Source organism: Gadus morhua, chromosome 15, assembly GCF_902167405.1.
Source record: "Gadus morhua chromosome 15, gadMor3.0, whole genome shotgun sequence".
In the NCBI taxonomy this organism is placed as follows: domain Eukaryota; kingdom Metazoa; phylum Chordata; class Actinopteri; order Gadiformes; family Gadidae; genus Gadus; species Gadus morhua.
In genome coordinates, this window is record NC_044062.1 from 19,138,852 (window position 1) to 19,164,502 (window position 25,651).

At 43.9% G+C, this 25,651-nt stretch overlaps 1 protein-coding gene across 1 annotated transcript in view; it reads right to left on the bottom strand.

The window, feature by feature from the left end:
- Positions 1 to 25,651, bottom strand: part of grid1a (glutamate receptor, ionotropic, delta 1a) — a 236,945-nt gene that overhangs the window by 24,264 nt on the left and 187,030 nt on the right. The window contains exons 6-11 of the mRNA XM_030378982.1: positions 25,131 to 25,304; positions 16,918 to 17,079; positions 15,261 to 15,380; positions 4,802 to 4,903; positions 2,555 to 2,752; positions 938 to 1,310 (exon numbers count right to left, since the gene is read on the bottom strand). Coding sequence (XP_030234842.1) covers positions 938 to 1,310; positions 2,555 to 2,752; positions 4,802 to 4,903; positions 15,261 to 15,380; positions 16,918 to 17,079; positions 25,131 to 25,304 — 1,129 coding nt within the window. The remainder of the gene's footprint in view (positions 1 to 937; positions 1,311 to 2,554; positions 2,753 to 4,801; positions 4,904 to 15,260; positions 15,381 to 16,917; positions 17,080 to 25,130; positions 25,305 to 25,651) is intronic.

Sequence of the window (25,651 nt, forward strand, 5' to 3'; positions counted from 1 at the left end):
GGCAGAAACCAATTCTTTTTTTCGGGGGGGGGGGGGGGGGGGGGGGGCATAAAGGAGTTATGCTTAGGGCCCCAAAATAGCTAGCAGCGGCACTGTGTGCGTCTGTGCGTATGTGTGTGCGTGCGGTTGCGTACGTGTCCGTATCTACAGTACTACAAAGCCACGCCAGATGTGATAACATCATTACGAAATCATCGAGGGAAATACATTTTCCTTCCGACATTCGGAACTTCAGAAGTCTCTATCAAAGAGACTCGGGTTACCCAACTAAATGCAACACGCGATTAAATGAAGCAAGACCAGTCGATATTAAGACCAATAAGCATTGAGAAAAGTAGTCATGGAGTCAAAGAGAATGCAACCTCTCCTTTAAATAAGAGAGGCAGGCTTAAACACACGGCTCACAGAACAATAAATGCTGTAGTGCGAAGGCCTTTTCAGTATCAGTCACTGATATAGACACTTATTGCAGTTGAAGATACTTGAAGGAACTGTGGCATAACAATTCCCAGACACGGTTCAAAAGCCAAGGGTGCAGCCATTGCCGTGTTTGTTGGCTCATGTCTCTTTTCTAAGTAAAAATCTGCTTAGTCCAAGGACTGGATTTCATCCAACCTCAACTACTAAAATAAAGTATACAGTACTAGATATCATTGCCCCCCACACACACACACACACACATACACACACACCACACACTCACGCCATTTGCCATGTAGTTCAAAGAACGCATCACATCATTGCCCCACACACACAAACAAGCAAGTTTGTGTGTGTGTGTGGGGTTTGGAAGAATGCATCTGTTGTGTGTTTCCTCCTGTTCCATGCGAGTGAAGATGAGCAAAACCAAAAGGCCAGCTTTGTCGTAACCGCCATTTAATAAAATAAAACTAGTAACCCGGACCTTCCCGTCCCATCCCCAAAGAGTCCCGCTCACCTTGTTGGACGAAGGCCCCGTAGACGATCCAGATGGCGCTCTGCAGCGAGTTGGACATGGAGGCCGCTGGGTGAGCGCCTCCACCTCCAGCCCCACCACCACCCACACCACCACCGGCTGAGGCGCTGCCCTGGGACCGCACGGCCGCGATCCGCCGCAGCAGGAAGATCATGACGCCCACCACGGGGATGGCGGCGGCGATGCAGGCCCACACGGCCAGGTCGAAGGGCGCCAGCAGGGAGAAGATGTTAATCTTCTCCTCCGTCCTGCGCATCAGGATGCCCACCGAGTAGTCTAGGTAGCGCTTGCTGAAGTCCACCACGCTCTCCCTCTCCGGGGTGATGGTGATGGCCGACAGGGCCAGGTCGGCCCGCTGCGGACGTACACAGGACAAGAGGGGCCAGGGTTGGGTCGTGGTTGGTCGAGGTTTTGTGTTGTGAGGAAATGGATGGGTCGAGAATTTTTTTGTGTCTTCTTAATGTGTTTTTTATACCGTCTTACACCCTCCTGTAGTTCTCCAATACCGAACACATGGCAGAGTGTCTGACCCGGCCCCGGTCGGAGAATTTAGTGGAAATCGTTTCCTGCTCAGCAAATCTCCCCATTGGAATTCAGTGAAAGAGTAAAGTAGCTATACAGGATGTAGGGGGAGAGAATAGGCCCCAGGGGTCAGTTGACACAGTATAAAGTAACTCTCAGTGTACTACTGTGCTGCTAGCCCATTACCTTTCCCATTAAGGTCTACTATATTGGGGTCAGGGGACAGCTGATCCTGCACACAGTGAAACCCACAACAACATGTCTGCTATTAGCTGATCATCTTGTTAGCATGTTAACAAGGTCCCCCGAAATCCATGTCGGTAACCAGCCCCGAAAACAACCACAACTATTTCCTTCAGAGAAGTTTATTAAAATGTATTTCGTTACATGAACTGCAACTTATATAATAAGTGAATAAAATGAAATGCAATATACCATTGCATTTCGTATGCCCTTTTGTGTTTGTATTATTTTATTAAGTCTACTTTATAAAAAATATTTTGTATATATTCTGATCCATCTGTAAAAATAATATGGTAATATGGTAGTAAAATGGGTTCATTTGTATTTCCTCCACATTAATATCTGAAAGTGACGTCTGTCAGGGCGTTCAAACAGTAGTGATGAGAGCAGTGGATACTTATCCTGTCAGATGTATGGAGCATATACAACCATCAGTCATTCCCACCTAAACCCAGAGGCCCTCAGACACACAGTTTGAGCGATAAGACTGCACCTGACCGAGGCTACAGCCTGATGCTGACTGATGGCTGTTACATGTCCCAGGATCTTATATTAGCAGGGAGTATAGGGAACATAAATAAATACTTTGCTAAAATACACCAAAGCTTTCGCCTGTTAACTTTTATCATTAGTTTATGATACATCCCTATCGGCTTAATGTGTTAAAAAAATGTGGATAACAAAGCAACACATATCATGGTTATGATCACGTTCTACATATCGGGGTTATGCTGACAGAACTCCTTCCACATTCCCAAATATTGCATGAGTGCTGAGCGAACGACAGATGGGATGCGGGGGGAATGTGACTGGGAGTGTCATCCCGGGTCTAACCTTGCCGATGAGCTCTCCGATCATGCCGTTCCATGACCCGTTGGCGAGCGCCACGCCGTACTTGCCGTCCCCGACCTGGTAGATGTTGTACTTGAAGCCCAGCGTCTTGGCCAGGGCGTCCAGGACGTCGATGGAGAAGCCCTTGTACCTCTTGGGCTGACCCAGGATGTTCTCTGCCACCATGACGAACGGCTGCTCCTGTTCACGATGAAGTCACCCAGAGGATGGACGGGGGTTAGCTGTTTGGACGTCTATTAGTCGCAAATTAGTTGTACGGAAATATGATGTTTATTGTCTCTGGTACCGGGGATTACAGCATAGAGATAATGGAGCGGATGGTCTATTTTTTATTATGAAGCCATATATCCGTGATACTTGGATCATAACTGCGTGCGTTGGTGAGTACTTGCTTGTCCATACTTTTATATTTGTGCCTCTGTACTTAATCAAAGACACGCCGTTTACCAGCGGTCAATAATTCCTGTGCGGACTCGATTTTGAAATGTCAGAAAGTCCATCATCTTTAAAAGTTTCCTGTGACACCTAAACTAAGAATTCCTTAAGTGCTCCCAGCCAAACTCTGTCTTAATAAGAAGCCTTTCTTCCTCCATGCGACAGTTGATCTGTAACATTTGGTGCCATGGCAACGGCCTTAGCCTCATCAGTCTGAACTAGCCCGTTCTAAATGTAACGCACCCAACCATGGCTCGTTTGTAATGGGTTGGGAGTATCATCGCGGAATAAAAAGAAAGAGTTGGGTAAGAAGGAGGAGGCAGAGAGAGAGGGAGTGAGACCGCGTGAGAGGTAGGAGCTCGAGGAGAAGGGAAAGGGCAAGGAAAGCAGGGACATAAACTGTGGCTTCTTGCACTGCGAAAGTCAAGGATAGGGTGCGGCAATGAAAGGTTGAATTTAATAGCTTGCCGGTGCTCTGTCGATTCAAAGGTGAGCTGGAATACTTTATAAATCCTCAGAAATGGCCAAAAACTGTGACAAGGACGAAGTGCATCAGGGGAGACACAATGTTTCAGGATCATGTGTCGCTATTTCATCGGCTTGACATGTTTGCTACATATGTATATCGAGCACTTTGTTGTTTGGTACCTTGTTGCAGTGCCTCTTCAAACCACTAAAAGCATATATACGTGCAAATGTGTCCGATCTATCTTCTTATCTTATCTACTATCCATCCGTCCATCCATCCATCCATGTTTGCGAGGCTCCGCCCACATCCATCACTCATACCATCCTCTTTAAGCATTTCTAAATGATTATATCTTGTTTTATGGGGGGGTACTTTCCCTGGTGACGCACAACAACATTATTTTTAGTCTGAGGTAATTGCCTGCTGGCCGGGATATAACAGTTTTTCTCAGTCGCACTCGCTTTGGTACATTTCTCAAATCAGAAATGAAATTCTCAAAACTACCTGTTCAATCTTCACATCATTGTGTCGTTTGTGCACATCAAAGAAGCAGTTTCTAATTTCTTTGAACAAGTTGCAAATGCTTTGGTACATTCATGCAAATGATTATGTACAATTCTCTGCTCTTTCCTACATTATCAATTGCTTATGTCATGTTGATCAAAATGTATTCTAATGGGTCTCCATTGAATAGTCTCACCCCCACAACTTTTAGGCATTAGTTCATTGCATAAGTCTTTACATGCAAAATGGTTGAAAAAGTTGTCATAATATGTCAAGCATATTTCTTTACATTTCCATTAGACTTTTTTTCTAAATCTGTCCTGAATTGTTATATACTGTTATATTGACAACATGACTAAGAAATTTGACTGTCTTGTCCGTACACAATGACACAAGGACTTGTCATTTTAATGGCACTGACATGTTCATTGACACAGATATTTACATTTGAGAAACAAACTAAGGATTTTGAGCAAGAGACTTGCTTTTGCATGAAATCCATGGTGTTTTGCTATTTGTACGAATTGTTTTGAGAAATGCACTTACTGTTTTGCAATTTTCAATTCTGATCTGAGAAATGTACCAAAGCGACTGAGATTAACTGTAATTGTCAGTGGGCTCCTCCCACCACCAACACCCCCACCAACCCCATCAACCCAAGCACCACCCCTACCCCCACCACCACCCCCATCACCTGCCCCACCCCTCACCTCCAACACTGCCCCCCCACCTCCACCACCACCACCATCACCACCCCCACTAGCATCCAAACCCCCACCACCAACACCTCCACCGCCACCCCCCCCTGCCCCCCGACTCACCAGCAGCGTCACCACCTTGAGGGTGACCCCCTGCATGCTGCTCTCGATGCGATTCTCCTTCAGGCTGCCGTTCATTCCCCTCGTGGAGTCCCAGGTCGCCAGCTGTGGAGGAGAAAACAACAGGGTCACAAGGGGGAAGAGCCCAGAGACGAGGGGAACAGAGAAGGACAGGGGTGGAGGTCACAGGCTCATGTGGTTTGGGTTTTAAAAACTCTTCTGCTTTATGAAGTGAGATGATAGTCCATTGGGCCCAGCTTTAACCCAGATTTCAACCAGGGCGTCCACAATCTATAAGTGTCCTTGAGTTAGATGCCTACATTTCCTACTTGCTCATAAGTAATCTTGCAATCGCAAGTCACATTAGACTTTGTAATCAGGTGGCCTATACGTAGCTTAGTGACTCAATGGTAAATGATAGATAAATAGGGAACAAACAAATTTATAATAAAAGTTCAATGGAGTAAGGAACCAAAGACAGCTCTTTAAATGTGTAGTGAGGGCGGACATTTAAAAACTGAACGGCGGTTCTCATGGCAACCGCATATGGAATTCAAATGCTATAATCAGGACCTTCAAAGCAGACGCTCTGACCGGCTGGCTGACTGAGGGCAACGATAACAGTGGTGAGGACGCTGGTTGCAGGGAGAGAGAGGAGAATTTAAATGGATGACTGAAAGATGACATTAAATGGTGACGTATCCTCAACACTACTGACAAAATACAAAGTAGAATACGCAGAGAAGAAAGTTATGTTGTGTGAAATCGTATTGGGAGATCAAGAGGAAAGGACATCACCTACAGAATGTTAGCTAGCTGTGTGAAGGCACGTTGCATTTTTAACATATAGAGGAAGTCAACTTGATTTAATTCCTAACTAATAAACCTTTGCTTAATGATGGCACACTTGGCTGAATAGGTAAATCATTTGATTGCGATAATTTAAAAATCAAAGTAAATTAAGGGCAAACACTCGTTCGTAAAACAAAGTGAAAGAAATCTCACACACACACACACACACACACACACACACACACACACACACACACACACACACACACACACACACACACACACACACACACACACACACACACACACACAGGATATACAACTCAATCCTAAGTCATCTTGAGACTTCTGAAAAAACCTTTCCATTCCACACCATCAACTTCTTGAGTTATGTCAGACATCAGAGAACTGAAGCATGTCTTTAAATTCTTAATCAGCGCTGGAGGCGGGACAAACAGTTCCTGAGAGCGCTGACACGTCACCTGGAGTGGTCTTTCAGAGTCATGCTGACAAGACAAGCAATGTTGGCCAGACATGAGGCTCCTTCAAGGGCTGCTGTCTCCAGCCCACACCCTCATGTGTGTACAGCAGTACCCAATGGGCTATATTGGTATATTTATATTGTATTATGCATTGCTTGCTTTCTAGCCATTCTGCAGTGCCCGATGCATCATGAGTCAAAGTCCTCCAGTGTGTTTCCTCCATTGCGGTCGGAAAAACAAGGTGGAAAGTTAAACATATAATGGGCCATGAATGTGTGGTAGTGTGTGTGTGTGTGTGTGTGTGTGTGTGTGTGTGTGTGTGTGTGTGTGTGTGTGTGTGTGTGTGTGTGTGTGTGTGTGTGTGTGTGTGTGTGTGTGTGTGTGTGTGTTTGTGTGTGCGTGTAGATGAAAGATTCTCTTTCTGTAAATAGATCTTAAGCAATGTGCTCAAAATAATGGTGAAAGAGTAAGTGTGTGTGTTTGTGTGTGTATGGTACTTGCGTGTGTGTATGTTTGTGTGTGTCTGTGTGTGTGCGTGTTAGGGATGTGTCGGTCGCGACTGATTCGTTACAACGAACGAATCCCGAACGTGAACGACAAGAACTGGTTCCCCAAAACAAGAAGAACTGGTTCTTTGATTCTTTTTTTTTAACATAAACCAAACATATGGTCACGTAAATAAAATATACAAACGAACAGAGCTCCGTCTCCCCGCGACTTATATTGATTGAGTCTACAACTTTCTCAAAGATTCAGCCAATGAGAGGTAGCAATGGTGCTGGAATGGCACCTGGGTAAACCAATGACAAGGCGGTACCGTCGAATATGCGCGCTTTCTCTGTCTGACGTATCTTGGGTCACACCATTCGACATGGGGCCACTCATATATCCCCCGACATTTTTTCGAAAATAGACTTGACCTCCATCTGTTTATTGGATAAACGCATTTCCCAATCCCAGGAGTCTTTGCTCCATTCTACGTCAATTTAAGAACAAACAAAGAAATTAAACTGCAGTTCGTAGTTTTTATTTATGACCATGCAAGTTCTGTAATGCCTGAACAATGAAGAATTAAATGTAAAGTAAAATAAAATTATAAATGTAAAACCATGAATGAAATATAGAGAGTAAGCAAGTGGTATAAATATTGGTGGGACGTTCGATATACTATGTAGTAGGAATCTCCAAACGGCAGACTGCGGGCTTGACGGTCCTATCCGGACCCACAACCAATTAAAAAAAAATATATATATATAAAAAAAAGTTTTTTATTTTTTATTTTTTTTAAGATGTAATCTGACGTAACGAACGAATTATAACGACCGAATCAAATAAACAAATCGTTATAGTGAACTGAACTGAAAGAACTAGTTCCCGGAAAAGAATCATTTTGCCCATCCCTAGTGCGTGTGTATGTCTGTCTATCAGAACAACAACAGGAAGAGGAATCATTCCAAATCACATGCTCATGGAAGGTAAGATGGTTTATTTAGCACAGCAACTTGTTAGCCTCAGTAGTAGCTTTGTGTTATGAATGAATGTAAATTATGAATGTTATAAATTATTCTTTTGCAACACTTTGATCGGCGGAGTGACATATTGTATCACAGCAGACTTCCCAAACTGCAAATTTATAAATGTACCTTTTACAGAATGTTGGCTTCTTATGTTGAGAGAGGATAGCGAAAGTAAGTCTGGCTAACTATACCAAACTAACCAAACTTGGAAAATAGCCCACTGGAGCAGATCACGGGAAGCCTGAAACAACAGCCGGTAGCAAATTAAGTAACCATAGAGTAGACTTTGACACATTTCAAGACAATTAATCCTTGAATGAAAAGGAAATCAATGGTGGATGTTTTTTTTAACAATGTCAAAGTGTTTAAGCCTGTATTATTGCTTTAATAAAGGGATATTTCTACTTGTTCGAAAGCATAAGATGCATTTAAAACATTCCAGGTTAAGAGGTAAGAAAACCGAACGATGAATGTTCTTTCTCAAACGACTTGGATTTCACTGCAGAGGTCTACAGGAAAGAAAGAGAAAACACATTCAACTAATGCGCTGGGCATTACGTGTCCACAGGGCATGTTCATCTTGTGACATGTGCGTCTTAAATGAACAAGAACAAGTATCAGTGCCTTTACAGCACACACAACACCTCAGCCATCTGCAAAGAAACAGGCAAAAGGCAGTTTTCTTAAGACAAACAAAAAACGTTTGTGTTATGTGTATCAATATAAAAAAACAAAGCACAGAAAAGCAGACTCCCTCAACTCCCGAACCTATCTTTTTATACTAAGAACATGAGGCGTTGTGACAGCTCCTGCTTCTGACTCCAACACATTGACGAGGTAATCAAGGCAGGAAGCTATTGACTAAGTGCTCCTCCTGTCTGTTCACTTCGTTCACTCTTTTAGTCTTCGCTCGGGGTTCATTGCATTTGATTGCATCACATGGTGCGTGCAGTCGACTCGTATGTCCACAGGTAATACGTTTTCTGTTGTTGCAGTCTAAATGTGTGTGCTTGTTGTTTGTGCTTGTTTTACGGTTTGGCTCGATGTTCCTAAAAGCATTGCATTGACAGACACAGACACACGCACACGCACACACACACACACACTGATGTTGACACACATACACATAAACACGCACGCACATGCACCCACGTGCACACACACACACACACACACACACACACACACACACACACACACACACACACACACACACACACACACACACACACACACACACACACACACACACACACACTCTGCATCCCGTCATTGTGAAGAGGAGCTGGGGCGATGCCGCCGGGCTTATCTCCATACACCTGAACCGCGGCGATAAACCACCAGCGCTTTAAATGACTCTGAAACAAAAGCGGGGCCTTATCAGCACTGATGTAGCGGCGAGGGGGCCACCAGCCTGCCTGATTGTCTGTCACCCATGCACACACACACACACACACACACACACACACACACACACACACACACACACACACACACACACACACACACACACACACACACACACACACACACATGTGCAGGCACACACATACACAAGCGCACACACATGCACACTCACACACCTTATGTATGAAGGACTTTCAGAGCGAGTAGGGAGGTCCACTTAAAGGACAGGAAGGGTAAAAGGGGATATGTAGGTGGTCTGGTCGATGGCAGACATACGGACGGACAGACATACAAGGAGGCATTGGGACGGACAGAGAGACAGCACGACATGCTAACTAGCAGGCAGTTGGTCAGGAAGACTCGGCTGATGAACAGATTTAAAGTGCACCTATTATGCTTTTTCGACTTTTAGGACCTATAATAAACGTTGTTATAATGATTTATAGTCATGTTTAACCATACTAAAGTGTCAAATAATGAGGTACATGCATTTAGACGTATTCCCTGCTGACCGTCTGGGTTGGCTGTGCAGAGCACTAAACAATAGGGACGCCCGTCGCGATTCACTTGTTCAAATTTCCGGGATTTATCTACATAGATCAATCCAGATTTTCCATGTATGGTAATGCTGCAACACGCTCTTGCGGCAGGTAACCAATCACAACGGAGTGGGGTTGGCAGGAGGGGGGCGAGGGGGCGGAGAACCCCGAGTGTTGACAGAGGATGCTGAAAGCCCCCAGATGAGTGGAAGAGTTTCCCGAAAATCTACATCGTTTTTTGGGCTGTGATTCGTGTCAGGTTGCTCTATAGGAGTCATTAATAAGAAATGAAGACCAGAAAAGTAGTATAATATGTTACGTATTTTAAGCACATAAGCTGCCCCCACATAGCCACTAGGAAGCAGGATCGAACACACAAGCTGCATTACCCTCACATAACCACTAGGAAGCAGGATCGAACACATAATCTGCAATAACTACTCCAGCCACAGATGGCAGCACCTTTAGACAGGTGAGGATGGCGGAGCCATTATGTCACACCAGTCACGCCCACTTCACATAGGCCACGCCTACTTGACGATCACAGTGCGGAATTCAGATTGAGAAGACAGAACGAATAGGTAGCCCCGCCGAGAGGACCGGGCCTAAGCCCGGGACTCGAAGCAGTGCACGATATTATTCTCAATACGCATTAGATACAATTCCCTCCCTTTTGCTTCAAAGTTACCATACCGAAATAAGCCAACTTTAACAAATATAGTGAGTTAAAAACGACCAAGGATTGGACTACTTCCTTCAAAAAAACGCAAGAAATAGGAGATCTTTAAGGACAGACAGAGGGACAGTCGGATCGGAAAAACGAATGTACACGCATGCTGTTAGTAAGACAGACAGACGGACAGACCGACAGGGCTGCTGAACAGATCGAAGAACAGACTGACGGACGGAGAAGGAGGCAGAGAGACGGAAACAGTGACAGCGAGAGAGAAGTACTATCAGGAGGAGACGGATAGACCAAGAGACGGGGGAGCTTTATGTCTAAGGATATAAAGACGACAGGAACCAGATAAATATAGGGTGGGGGGAGGGGGGTAGAGGACATTACATTCAAGAGAAGAAGGGAAAACGAGTAGAGATGGAGCGTGAAGAGGAGGAGGAAGATGATGGGATTGAGTCGGAGGGAGACACTCTTCCTTGGAAGAGGATGCAGCTCAGAGGAATCCGATTGAAATCATTTCCGCGGAAATTGCAACTCAAAATGATCACAAATCACTTATTCCCCCGCTCTGTTGATTCCCAATATGGAAGCTTTAGTTAAAAACATTGGATACGATAATTTTTAGACTAGACTTAATCAATGTTTCAAAGAGGGCCGTCTACAACTGAGAAGGCGCCTCCTCTTTTCTTGCTTTTCCTTTCTTATGTTTTCTTGCAAACAACTAATCCCTCCAATAGCGCATTGAGCAAATAAACCGAATGTGACGTCTGACGACAGCGCAACCTGCTTTCTATAGACCACTTTTCTACCATACGTCAACATTGACTAAGACTCATTGGACAAGCTCCACCTTTGCCATCTTCGAGTTTAATCATGTCAAAATGTAATGTTATGTTTCATTATTATCATTATCATTATTATACTCGTGCTCTATATCTCAGGGGAAAACGCTCAATTAATTTCCAAATCCAAATAAATCAGGGTATGATAATATTTATTTTGAGGTGATTTAAAATATTACTTTGAGATCTCACTCTCTTTGAAATGAAACCAAACATTATGCATGATCCTTGACTCTGTAAAGGCAGTAATCACAGATCGTTAAAATGGAAATCTTTGTAGAGGCTGGAAGTCATTAGCAATATCTGCAGCTTAGAGACAAGCCGACACATCAATAACCGTAAACAAGGAAACCTAAGCACGGCCACCCGACCACCAACAAACAACAACAAACAAACAGCCGCATCGATCACGCCACCGCAGCCCTTGGACATGGAAAAACTCACAGCAGCGACCGAGGAAATGGTATTTCAGTCTTCATTACTGCTGCTCACCGAAAATACGCCTCATCTGAGAGCCATCAGGCCAAGGAGAAAATGGACCGAATACGGATAAACGATGACAGAGACGGAGAGAGAGAGATAGAAAGAGTGAGATAAAGAGAGAGATAGAAAGAGAGAGAGAGAGAAAGAGTGAGAGTGAGAGTGAGAGTGTGAGTGAGAGAGAGAGTGAGTGAAAGAGAGAGATAGCAAAAGCGAGCGAGAGCCCCAGAGAGCCCTAGATAGAGAGAGAGATAGAGAAAATAACCTGAATAGACGAGTGAAAAGAAATGAAGAGAAGAGATGAAGAGGGGAATGGACGAAGAGGAAGCCATGGAATTGGAAAAATCTCTCTAGTCCCCTCCCGCCCAGCCCAGACGGTAGAATAGCCTTATTTTGCCACATGTTAGGGGTGAGATCCAATACTATCATGATGTCCCACCTAGTATTGGCTCCTACTCCTAATAGCAGCAATGTGTGGTAAAACAAATCAACAAGCTAAACTCCTTCAACACAAGACAGGCCCAGGTCCGGGCTGCCCAACTACGTGTTCCTTATTTAACAAACTCAGAACGTGTACAATGAACTTAAGCAGTTCATTGTTGCTTCCACGTAACGTAACGTAACCCTAAACACAACAACCTACCATGTCACTGAGGAGGAGCTTGAGCAGTCCGGACAGGAGGAGATCCATTCCTATAACTGACAGACCTGACTGTATGTTGAGTTGTACTCATGTACTAATGTATATTGAAACACCTTTAAACAGAGTTAAAGATTAAACGGGCACAGTATCCTTTATGGAAACAAGCACCCGCTACTGGGATCAGGGCAATGCATTTTAGTCACAACCCCCCACCCCCCCCTTCATTAATGATATATATTCTGTATTAAGCTGTATATTCTTGGTCACTAACCGCCACTATTTACACCTGCCTAGGGGTTAGTACCGGTAAATATTCGGGAACTGCGCTTCGTGAGAACTAGCTTGGTGGTGCACCCTGCTTTGATTTAGTAATGTGACTCACTGACTTACTCAACTCTTACGATATAACTCGACTACGTTTGAACTAATGCTGGTAGGTTGAAAACAGGCTCAAGAATAGCACGGGAACTAATCGCAGGAGGGCAGAAGGGCAAAAGCCCGCTTGATCTTGATTTTCACTATGAGGACACAGTGTGAAAGTGCGGCCTCACATCCGTCTGAAGTTTTGGGGTAGAGCAGTAGGTGTCAGAGGAGTCACCACAGGGATGACTGGCTTGTGGCTGACAAACGATCGTTGCGACGCCACTTTTTGATCCTTAGACGTCGGCCCTTGCTTACTTTGAGAAACAGAATCCACCGAGCATTGGATTGTTCCCCCCACTAACAGGGAGCGAGAGCTGGGTTTAGACCGCCGTGAGATTGGGTGAAACTCACCCTACTGAGGAAGTGCTGCTGCAATAGTAATTCCATCTATCTGCTCCGTGGGCTGGATGGACAAACAGGAGACGCACATACAGGCGACATCATTGTGTAATGAACAACAAGAACAACAACCAATTGGCTGGTCCCATTACCGGGCCCCTGACTCTCCCCTTCTACCGCTAATGGGTTTCAGACACAAGGTCCCGGAGGTTAGGGCCGTGGCCTCTGCCTCTCTAGCCTACAGCTCATCTGACACCCAAGATGGAGAGCAACACAGTTCTCCTGCCTGTTACTTTTACGCACGTTGAATGTGCAAATAAACTGCTCTTATATGAGTGTGTGAGGGGGTGTGTGGATGTGTTTTTGGGGAGCTGTAGAAGTATGCATGTGTGCATGTGTGTGTGTGCATGCACTTTGTGTGCATGCGTTTGTGTGTGCATGCAAGTTTATGTGTGTGTTTTGTGTCTCTGTGTGCCTGCTTGCATGCATGCATGTGTGAATGTGTTTCCGTGTGTACTGATCCTTGTGTGGGGTGTCGTCTCATATTCTAGCTAATGCTAATGGTCACATGATGATGAAGCGGCTTGGGGATTTTCAGTTAGCTGTGAGTGGTGATTAAATCTTCATTAGTGCTTCTGGTCAGCCCTGCACCATAAGACTGCCAGGAGACTCCATTCTTCTTCATTCCTCTCACAGGCCCTGACTGAATAAGGGCAGCTGCCACAACAAATGCCTCACAATCTTATGAGGGGAGAGTTTTGCAGAAACAATGATTGAAAGGTGATACTCTTGGTTCTTTTGACACACACATTTAAAAGAGGAGGGCTCTGCTGAGATTTCTCAGCGTTACTTATGAACAAACTCACTTATTTAATCACTTACTTAATACTCGGCCATGAATAACAATGAGTAACAACATCTGTGTTCTCCTTTGACGTTTAAAGACACTGAATCAGTATTATTTATGATGACCATTTCAAAAAAGGTAAACAAACTAACCTTGCAACATGTCGCCATCCATTCAGATTCCTGACTTTGAAACAGATATCGATGCCAATCAATGTAATGCAATCTCATCAAGATCAAGACAGGCAGATGATAGTACACCTTATTCTAAGAGATCCAGTAGAGGGCACTGTTTAACTTGACTCCCCTGCTCTTTGGAGAAACATTGCCAACAGACAGATGCGGTGGTAAAAAGCACACACGAGAGAGACAACAAAGTGGTAGTAGTGAGACCCTTGGTGATGACCATGACTGTTGCTACGGCGACTGGTTTCCTCCGGGGCGATAGCTTCATTGTGATATTCACGAGCGATCTTCTCTCCACCGTCCATCAAACACTAGCGTCGTCACACTCAGGGTTCCTTGTGAGTTTAAAAGACAACTCATTCTGGTTTGTATTACAGCTATGGTCACATACATAGTAACACTGACCAATAGTAGTTACACTGCCCTGGTGTACTACCGTTTACTGTAAAGTGGGGCTTTGAAGATGGAAGAATGATGATGTGAATGAAAAGGAAAGAGGAATAATAATGAATACAGTTGAACTATAATAGCTAAAACTAATAATATGAAAGAACGGGTGTAGCCCTAATTGTTCCTTGTATGTTGCAGAACAGATTCCAAACCAATCCATTTTAACAGGTGGATGAGAGGGATTCATTTCACAGAGCAGGTTCATAGGAAATTCTTACAAAATATTTTTTGATGCAGCCAGGCCTGATGATTGTAATATTTAAAATATTAAATTGGATGAGTAGCTGAGTCCTAGCTGTCGCCTAGCATGGTTGACTCTGCTGTCTGTGTGTCAATGTGTGTATTAACCGATGTAAGTCGCTTGGGATAAAAGCGTCTGCTAATTGTAATTGTAATTAATTATTTTCAAATTTAGCAGACAATAATCAGGATTGTGTGAGTTCAGTGTGAGCCTGTCTATGTCTTTAGGGAGCAGGAATAGAGGTTAGGATTCTATCTCTAGGAAGCATAAAAGGGCAGACCAGGGACATGGGGGGGGACAAACTCTTCGCTTAGCTTTTCCGTTATCAGTTTACTCTTTACGATCCTGTCGGCCATCTTGTCGAAGGAGAGAACCAGGAGGAGGGAAGTGGAGGTGGTGTTGTTACCCTCGTCTCCCAAATGAATTGTTAGGCTGAGGGGAACTGGGAAAAGGCTCCATGCTGCGGTCATGGCCACGCCCGTGTTATTGTGTGACATTGGAGGGGACTGTGACCCCTTTCCACAGTAAATGTTTTCGGGCCCTTTGACAGCTTAACCGTGAATAAAGGCCGTACACATACAGTGCACTGGACTCACCCGTTTCACGTCCTTCCCGAACGTCTCGCTGTAGCTCGTCCCCAGGATCTCAAACTGCACGTGGGAATTGGCGCCGGCAGCACGGAAGTCCATCACCCCTGTCAAACCGCTGATCCGTCCCTATGGCAACAGGCAACACACATCGGATGAGGATTGTTAATATGTTGGCAGAGCACATAGGATCGATCTCTCTCTCTCTCTCTCTCTCTCTCTCTCTCTCTCTCTCTCTCTCTCTCTCTCTCTCTCTCTCTCTCTCTCTCTCTCTCTCTCTCTCTCTCTCTCTCTCTCTCTCTCTCCCTCCCTCCCTCCCTCCCTCTCTCCCTCTCTCTCTCTCTCTCTCTCTCTCTCTCTCTCTCTCTCTCGATAGTGCACATGGTGGAAATATCTTCTCAGATCACAAGAAATAAGGTTTAAATTCACACCTTGTTCGCCTTCCACACAACACAGACAGCCTGGATCAGTTTGTGAAAGGACATGGCCACTTTTTCAACCACCCCATTGAAAGGACTAAAAGAAATAATGTTTTTTCTCCATGCAGCACGGTCTCGCCAGCTCTCCCCTTTCGGTGCCACAGACATCCATTGATGTCCGGAAGCCCATAAAAACAAGTCACAAAGCCATCCTGTTATGCCATGCTACCCGCAAGGCCCGCATTTGTTTGTTTCATCAGGGGATGTTGATGTCATCGTTAGGAAAGAATATATAATTTGGCCAGTGTATGTATGCGTCTTTTTGTGTGCATGCGTGCGTGCTTGCCGGTGTGCGTGTGCATGTGTGTGTGTGGGAGAGAGCATGCATGTGTGGGTCTAGTTGTAGTATCTCCGTTACAGAGCGAAGTATTGCCAATTTACTGCCATTTGCCATGACATTTCAAACATTTTTTTTTGGGATGGATTTAAGAAAGAAAACATGTTTATTACAATGACGTGGCACTATGACTCATTCCCCTGAGCCCTATAATTGGTGTGCTACAAATTTAATTTTTAGCTCTTATGAATTTAGCTTTTGTTGTAGGATGTTATTATTGTTATTTGGTAGACTGTAATATCCACAAAAAACATTTCATATCCTGGAAATGAACGACTTGACAGCCAGCATCTAACCGCAGCCACCCAGCCAGACATCCACCCAGCTAGACATACACCAAGCCAGATATCCACCAAGCCAACCAGCCTCAGTGCCAGACAATCAAGTCACCCAGCTGGCCATCCAGTCACAAATACAGCCACCCAGTCATCAAGCCAGCCACCCAGTCACCAAGCCAGCCATCAAGTCATCAAGCCAGCCACCTAGTCACCAAGCCAGCCATCAAGTCACCAAGCCAGCCACCTAGTCACCAAGCCAGCCAGCCAGTCACCAAGCCAGCCACCTAGTCACCAAGCCAGCCAGCCAGTCACCAAGCTAGCCCCTCAGTCACCATGCCAGCCACCTATTCACCAAGCCAGCCAACTAGTCACCAAGCCAGCCAACTAGTCAACAAGCCAGCCACCCGGGCACCACGCCAGCCACCTAGTCACCTCACCAAGCCAGCCAGCCAGTCACCAAGCCAGCCAGCCAGTCACCAAGCCAGCCCTCCAGTCACCAAGCCTGCCACACAGTCATCAAAGCAAGCCATCCAGCCACCCAGCCAGCCATCCAGTTCCAGCAGCGTGCTCACCTTCTGTATGGTGTCGAGCATGGACCAGCCTCCGTTCCAGGGCTTGGTGGACTTCCCCATGCAGTTGAGGCTGGCCATGCTATGCCACTTCCGGTCCTCCAACTTGCGGTAGAAGGCGTTGGCCAGCATGAGCACGCTGTCGTACAGGTAGCGGTTGGACAACTGCACGGGGAGAACAACAAATGATGGAGCAAGATGGAGGACGGCTGGAGTTGTTTATATTTATCTATCTTTTAGTTAACCGTGTGAACTCTGCAAACATGGCCAACAGAACAGAAACACAAATAAACATACACACATACACTTCGGAATTTCAAAAGGCCTTTCTGGATACCATCCTGAATAAACACATGGAAGATGGAAACTTCAAACAATAGAGTTTGGCGGTTTTCCACTGTGAGGAGATAATCCATAACCAGCAGATGAAGCATGTTAAAAAGAAGAATATGGACGCGTTGGTCAGAGCTGGACTACTGTGGATTTTTATTGAAACATATTTATCCCAGGGGGATTTCAGCGCTCCTGTCGGCCATCTTGCAGAAGGAGAGACGGTGGAGAGAAAGAGAGGTCGAGGTGCTGTCATTACGATACCATTTATTGTCGGGTTGGGGTGAAGTGTGAAAAAGCGGCTCATATTGAAGTCACAACCACGGTGTGTTATTGTGTGACATTGGACAGCCCCGTGACCCCTTTTCCACTGGTAATACGAGATGTTTTAACAACGCTGAGCACAGTTTGAGCACAAGACGCTTTTTTTTTCCACACAGAAGTTTGGGAGAAAGAGCTGTTCATTATTTTCTCATATCCTGACATGTCCTCAGGTCAAGTGAACCTCATTCACTGGGAATCTTCAACAGGGTAAACATTGTTCCTTGTGAAACCTAATTAAAACTTTTGTTGTTTGGAGCTCAGCCACCGAAACAAAGGTCAATTGATTGTGATAGCACATTAAATATTAGATTGTTAAAAGCACTTGAAAGTATGGTTCTCTCGTGTATCATTTCAGTGCAGGTCAATGTTCAACTCAAACTTCAAACTGCATTAGATTTCTCTACTTTTCTGAGTGGTGGTAGCTGTGCACAAAGCAAGCCTAGTTCTGTAGCACTGGACAATTATTCTCTCAATCACTAACCTGCGGTACACAGCAGGTTAGTGGATAGTTCTGTTGAATGCATGGAAAGTTACGCATTGATCCCTTGTGCAATTCTTTGCACATATCCTCTCCCTGTCCTTGATTTCACGTAGCCAGATGAGAGAAGCATCCATCCATTGAAGTTGCAATACGTTACGCTACAACTCACTCTAGCTACAAATAGCTTAACAAATAACCTGCACATATCCGTTGTCAATGCAGATCAATATCGATTTAAAAAATGTTACCAACCTATGACCGATATACTCTACAAAGAGAAAAAGCTGGTATGATGTACTGCATTGGGGACAAGTCTCATCTTACCATCGGTCCTCTCAATACCCCTCCTACTCCTGCCAACCAACCAGCTGGGCTCCGCTGGGTCAGTCAGTTCGCGTCACACAGTTGCACAGCCAGAGCGGACAGGAAACGTATTCAATCCTTTGATTCTCAAAGACTCCTGCCTACTAACTGGGAGAGGCTCCAATCTTATCCATTGTGATTTTAATAAGCTTGAAGGAAATGAAGGCAATTGATAGAAAATACATGAGACAGCCATGGAGTTCATGGAACATAACTTCCTGACTTTGAATGAACCCTTTGATAACCCTTAATAACCTAATTAGAAGTTGAGTATTGGATTCTTTTGTCCATCACTTTGAGTTCAGGATCTGGGGAGCAGTCCTCTATCCCCGGGGCCTGGGTGAAATCCTATTCTACCACATCAGTAGAGCTCTGGGCCACAGGCACCATCCGGATGAACAGACAGAATATGTGTGTGGATGTTTTGCAAGAGGGGCCAGGGTTTACTTTACCATGTGATTGGAGGGGGGCAGCGGAAGCATAGTGAGCCACGATGGACTGCAATCAAGGAGACAGTGGTTGGGTAATACCGATGTGGTGCCCATGGTTGAAGGATATTTCCTTTACATAGACCTTCATTACCTTTGCGACTTCACCTCGGTTTAGGATTATGGTTGAAAAAATCTCTAGCGAGATTTGCAGTTGGGTAGAATCGCGAAAAGAAAGAGGTAAAGATCCCCACGATCATATTACACACCCGAAATATTAAGCAACCTTTCAAAGAACCTTTTGAAAACTGGAAATGGACGCTCGACTGTGATAGGGTGTCAGAATCGTGCACTTTGAACAACAAACGACGACCACAGATGACCACATGCAATCCGAGCTCGACGCAGTCCTGTTATTCCCCATTTCTTTCTCCATGTCGAGGTGGTGCCGGGTTGGAATGGATGGGTGTTTTTAATTACCTGTTAAAACTTGTTGAGATGGCATTCTTATGACATTTACAAGTGTTCCTTGTTTGTCACCATGTGCAAGGTCACCAAATAATGAAGTTTGTGCATGCGCACTGAAACAATGCCATATCGTTCTTTCTCTCACTGACACTTCAACATTCTAAGGTTGGTGGGCTGAAGAATGCCAAGATACACATCCCGCGAGGTCACCGCCCCATACATCCATGCGGTGGGTCGTTTGGCCTTGTAAATGCAATTTTTGAAGGAACAATAACAAATAAGAGAAATTTGTCAAATGCATCTAAAAAAACATATATATACTGTAGATACCATAATGGATTGATCTGACCTTATACTATAGAGACTGTTATAAAGTGCCAATTTCAGCCTGCTTTATTTATAGATATATATATATATATATATATATATATATATATATATATATATATATATATATATATATATATATATATATATATATATATATATATATATATATTTTTTTTTTTTATCTTGCAAATAAGTTATACATTTCAAAGACGTCTTTGCGGGTTCAACTTTTTATTGTGTATACCCAGTTAAAAAAACACCACAGATTCTGCCTTCCAATGTCATCACAATGAGCAGTTGAGATTGGCAATATAATATTCCTATTCAGCTTTCATAAACCTGCCCCTTTCAAGAATTTTAAAGCAAGCAAGCAGGCCTTCAATTTGAAAATATATACATCAGAAAAGACCCAAATGCTCATTGAGCAGCATAAATAAATATGTTGAAGTGACACTCATCATCAGGCTTATTCAACCATAATGTACCATGTTGTTGGTACAAGTTCATGTTGATGTTGTACATTACACTTTAAAATTATAATAAATAGGGTCATGTTCTTGCATACGAAAATGCTGAACACGCAAATCTAATGTAGAAAAGAAAGGGAAATCAGGTATTTATAAAATGCATAAAATTACAAGAAATAAGTGACAAGTTACAGTATTACAGTTACTGTTTTTCACTGAGTTGCATTGCAACTCAATTGCGATGCAACTGGGGAAACTGGATTTTGTGTGACGGACACAATTATAATTTTTGCTAGGCCTTGCAAATTGTTCTATTGTGTCCTGTTTCATTAATCATTGGAATAACGAAGGACAATACAGTTTACCCACACGTAGATAAATGCTATTTGTAATTATCAATATTCACTGAGATACAGTGTTTGGAGTAACGCATTACAAAAGTAATGCATTACTGTAATGCATTACTTTTTGCTGCAACGCGGTAATGTAAGGCATTACAAAAAAATAAGATAATATTTTACTCGGTACAAATCTCTGTGACGCGCGTTACAATGTATTTTAAACTGAAATTTACTTGTGTGTTGTTCTTATACAAACTTATGTCATACATTTCTGAGCGCTTAACATAATAACATTTTGCCTTGAATTTTACAATGTATAACATTCGTTCACCACAAATTACTCTTAACAGTGCCAACATTTTAATATTTTTTTACCATTCAACGAAGGGCGACAGGCTGAATATCATTTAGGGGCCACTCAATGACATGCAGAAGAGTCATCAACAAGCCCACTGAGGTGGTGTGAGAAATAACGCCTTTCTACTCCTCATTCACATATAAGGTGATTTACATTTCCTATGGAGAAAATAATACCTCAGGGGCAGTATTATTCAGGAGATTTTCAGGGTACAAATGTCAGGATATGTTGTTCACAGATACGGCCCATCAGGAGAATATCAGGACTTACACGTGTGTCTGAAAGCAGCTAGTGTGTGAGCATTTGATTTAATTATAAAATAAGTCAATTTATGGTAACAGGGCTAATTGTTCAATGGAAAGTGTAGTATACTATGCATGCAAATAAATTATTAAGTAGCTTTTACTGTTATTCAGGGCTGAAAAGTGCATTGTCATTTTAAAATGCAAGGCAACTACTATTGTTTAGTTGAAAATAATAATCATCATTGAGATTAAACATCTCTTCCAATGTCCTGGCCAAGACAGGCAGCAGTAGCCTACAGTCACACATAGCATACACGCAAAACATAAGAAAAATAAAACAACTAAAACAGTCTGCAGGGGGGAGGGAGGGATATCAATATTGCAAGACATTTTGGGAGAATCAAGGAGGAGAATAACATTACATTTGAGCAACAAAGTGTAGACATAATTCACCATACTGTGTTATTGACATGTTTTCATTCTACGTTATAGGGACATTGTCTCTTTAAGATCACGTGAATTATGCGTTGAGATGCCGGTCGGTGCAATATTTGAATTTAACGTTTTTTATATGACAAAATGAACGACCCGCCGTTGCTTGTCGAGGTGAGAAATTGTCTTTTCCCTTTTTTTATTGCAATTTCTACAGTCTATAGCAGTGGTCATCAACCTTTTTAAGCCCAGCTCGACCGGTGTGAAGGGAAAGATCTACCTATTTAAGACTGGAGAAAAAACAGACAGCGCAGAATGTATTTCCAATTTAAGGACTTTTATTGAGTCTAATTGTTTGAATTACATGTAATTCTTTGCTCAGCTTTTAAATTGATGCAATCAATCAAAACTAACTGAAAACAAAAAATAAAGCCATGTGCCCTATTTCCCATTCATAATATTGTACAACTGTATTTGCACAACACACACACAACACAGCAAACACAACACAACAAAGAGGAAAAAATCTACACACTTGCAGTGTTGAAGTGTAATTAGCTGTTTTGCTTACCCAATGCCCACATGGAAGTTAACAAATGTATGATTCACATTTTAGAAAGTGGAACTGTAATGTGTGCCAATAAAATGCTCAGTCATTGCAATTAAGTTAGCGCCACATCCCATATAAAGCAGCATCACCTCACAACGCCATCTAAAGGAAAAAAACTCTTGCAGTCATGTTTCTCAAATTAGTGTGATGGCTGTGACTGAATACTGTCAGTGAGTGCCTTGAAGTCAGTCGAGGTCTGTAAGGCGGCTCCTGTACTATGATTTTGATTAATTTCATTTGTGAAAACGCCATTTCACACAGAAAAGTAGATCCAAAGTAGGCACTCACTCTTAGTGCACATGCAGTAAGGATAGGATACTTCTCTTTGCTGACCAGTCCCCAAAAGTCACTGTCCCTTGATCTGGTTTTCAGCTCTATGTCATTTTGCAAATCAACCATCTCCATGTCAACTCCACCTGGCAAAGCAAATACCTGCTGGAATCTGCCTGCTACCTGTTCTATATCAATGGGCAGAAATGGGTTTGAGAGGAATGCAACAATATCTGCACAGTACTGCTCAGGGTTAAAAAAAAAAAACAGCCTTGTTTTTGATGGTGTGTGACATTTTCTCCAGGTTTGGGAAGTGGGTCAGCCTCTTGTTCTTTAAGTGTGTTCCAAACACCCAGCTTGGTCTTGAACCCATTCACTGCGCTAATCGTGTGGAGCAGGCGTCTGTCTTTTCCCTGCAGCTCGTTGTTGAGTGTGTTAAGTTTTGCCGTTAGGTCTGTCAGAAACCCCAGATCCAGTAGCCACGCATCATCAGACAGTTCTTCGTGCTCCTCATTCCTTGTTGACAAAAAAGTCTTTATCTCAGGCAGCAAGTCAACAAATCGCTGCAACACTTTGCCGCGACTCAACCACCGGACTTCAGCGTGGAGAAGCAGGTCTCCGTATGTGGCATCCAGCTCATCCAATGACGCCTTGAATAAGCGGTGCTGAAGCGCTTCTGCTCTATCGAGTTTATCAATTTGACGACCAGTGTCATGAAATGGGAAAAGTCCAAGACTTTCCCAACCAATGCCTGTTGATGGATAACACAGTGATAATCCATGAATGTGGGAAATTTGGGGTCATTACGGCACAGCACTATGAAACCTGCCCGCACACCTCGCATTGCCGGGACCCCATCAGTAGTAATGGCCACTATAGTTTATTAATGGGGATGCCGTTTTCGTCGATATACTTTTTGAACTCCTGATAAATATCCTCACCTCTCGTTCTCTCCTTTAAGTGCAAAAGAGTAAGGAAGTCCTCATTCTATTATTTTCGGGATCTAAATGGAAAGCCTCAAAGATCGACCAGTCGATCGCGATCGACGGATTGGCGACCAATGGTCTATAGACAGAACGTGTTACCTGGGAGAGTTTGTCGGCCGCGGAGCTGATATGTTTAAAAACATTACGTCTTACCTGGGCGAGTGTCGCTGCGGTGTGTGCAAGTGCGTGTGTGTTCTTATCTGCGTGTGTGTCGATGGCGGAGCCGTTATGTTTAAAAACATAACGTCTAAGCTCGGCAAGTGTGTCGCTGCCTTTGTCTTGACGTACGGTGTGTGCGCGTGCGTGTGTGTGTGCATGCCTGTGTGTGTGCTTCCGTGTATGTGTCGCTGCCTTTGTTTTGATGTGCGATGTGTGCGCGCGTGTGTGTGCGTGCGTGCGTGCGTGCGCGTGCGTGCGTGCGTGTGTGCGTGTGTGTTTCCATGTATGCTTGTGCGCATGTACGTGTGTTTGCGGTGTGTGCATGCGGTGAGTATGTGCGTGCTTGCGGTGTATGTATGCGTGCTGTGTGTGTGTGTGAGCTGCAGGCTGCTTGGCACATGCGCATATGAGTAACTTGAGTAACTGGGGCTACAGGCCTGCTATTATAGTAGTAGATTTTCGTGAGATTCGCAGAGGAGAAAGAAATCTGCGCATATGTTTACTTCCTCATACTACTAGAGGAGAAGATCACGGCAGCAGCAGAGTCCAGTGGGGCTGGTTGTAGTCTTTTTGCTCGGTTCTCCGTCTCAACAGTAGGGCTAGAACAGAGCGAAAAGACTACAGCCTTTCCGTTTCCGGTCAACAAGCACATCCAACCGATATCAATGGATTTACAAATTGCCAAATAGAACATGACAGAAACTGTATTTCGCTTAGATACTTGATTTGGAACATCAACGAACACCACTAACCACTTGGTGAGTTGCACATTTCTGAAAACGAACGTTTAGGGTTGTTTTAAGGACAGTTTTGTGAATGCCCATAGCCAGCCATTGTGAAGCAGGCAGGGGCGATTCAAATTAGCCAAATACCCTAGATGGGATCAAGACTCCAGATTTCGGTGTCAACCACTCTATTTCATCCTACACAAACCAGAAAGGGGGCTCAATCATTTTTTTTTTACAATCTACCGTTGTAGGCTCTGGCTCTATTGATTTCAATATGAAAACCTAAAGTTACAGTATTTATATTATAAAATGTTAATTTTATAATACATTATAATGTACTTTTGTTAGCCTTAAGCCTAGCTCAGTCATTATGCCACACCACATCACCTCCTGCTGTGTAATGGGCTGCATTGAACACAAGAAGATCTATAAGAACACCAAATGCATATTTGCTGTTATTTTGGTGAAAGTAATGCAAAAGTAATGCAAAAGTAGTGTAATGCCTTACAATTCAAAGACAGTAATATTGTAATGTAACTAATTACTTTGAGTTGACAGTAACAAGTAATAAATAATGCATTAAGCTTTTGAAGTAACTCTGCTGAGATATAACCCATATATTGTGTAGTTTCTCCTCAGCCAAAAATATCTTTGCAGGTTTGCCATGGCTTGCAAGGTCTCACGTACAACATACATAACCTACAACCTATTATCCATGAACTTTCATGTCCAAAGATAGTAACAATCTTCAAAGGGAGAATCGCTATCAAGGTGTACATTTTATGCATTCTGTTGCAACGGGAAAATGCCTCCGACATCAAACAAAAGGTTGTTTTACGTGCGGTAACTTCCCCCTTCGGCTGCCGCCACCCGGCACTAACCACCTCCCCCCTTACCTCCAAAGACTGCAGGTATCCATCCTGCGGGTCGCACAGCAGGGAGGAGATGCGGTGGTTGTTCCTCATGCAGCGGACGTTGGTGTCGCGCCACATGGGGAAGATCTGTCGGATGACGGTCATGCGACCCAGGGCGCTGTGCACCAGCTCCATTATCTCCGCATCGCTCACCTCCTGAGGAAACAGCGCGACAGGGGAAGAAGAGCACATTAATCCAAGTCGAGACTCATCAGCACATGTGTCACTCGGGAAGAGCTGCTCGCTTTGTACACAGCTCCAGCCATCGTTTATGTTAAGGTGGCTTTTTAGCGTGGATCACAGGCGTTGACAGCGCTCTTTCTTTCATCTCTTACAAGAAACACCTCTGCCTGTCAATCCGTCAACATGAATTGTGAATGGAAAGCGTACTTCTTTGAGAGTTGTGGTTTTTGAAACTGCTATGCAACAGGACATACGTTGAGGTCATGGGTGAAGGCCGGATGGAAGTTGTTAGCATCTACAGTCAATCGTCATGACATGAG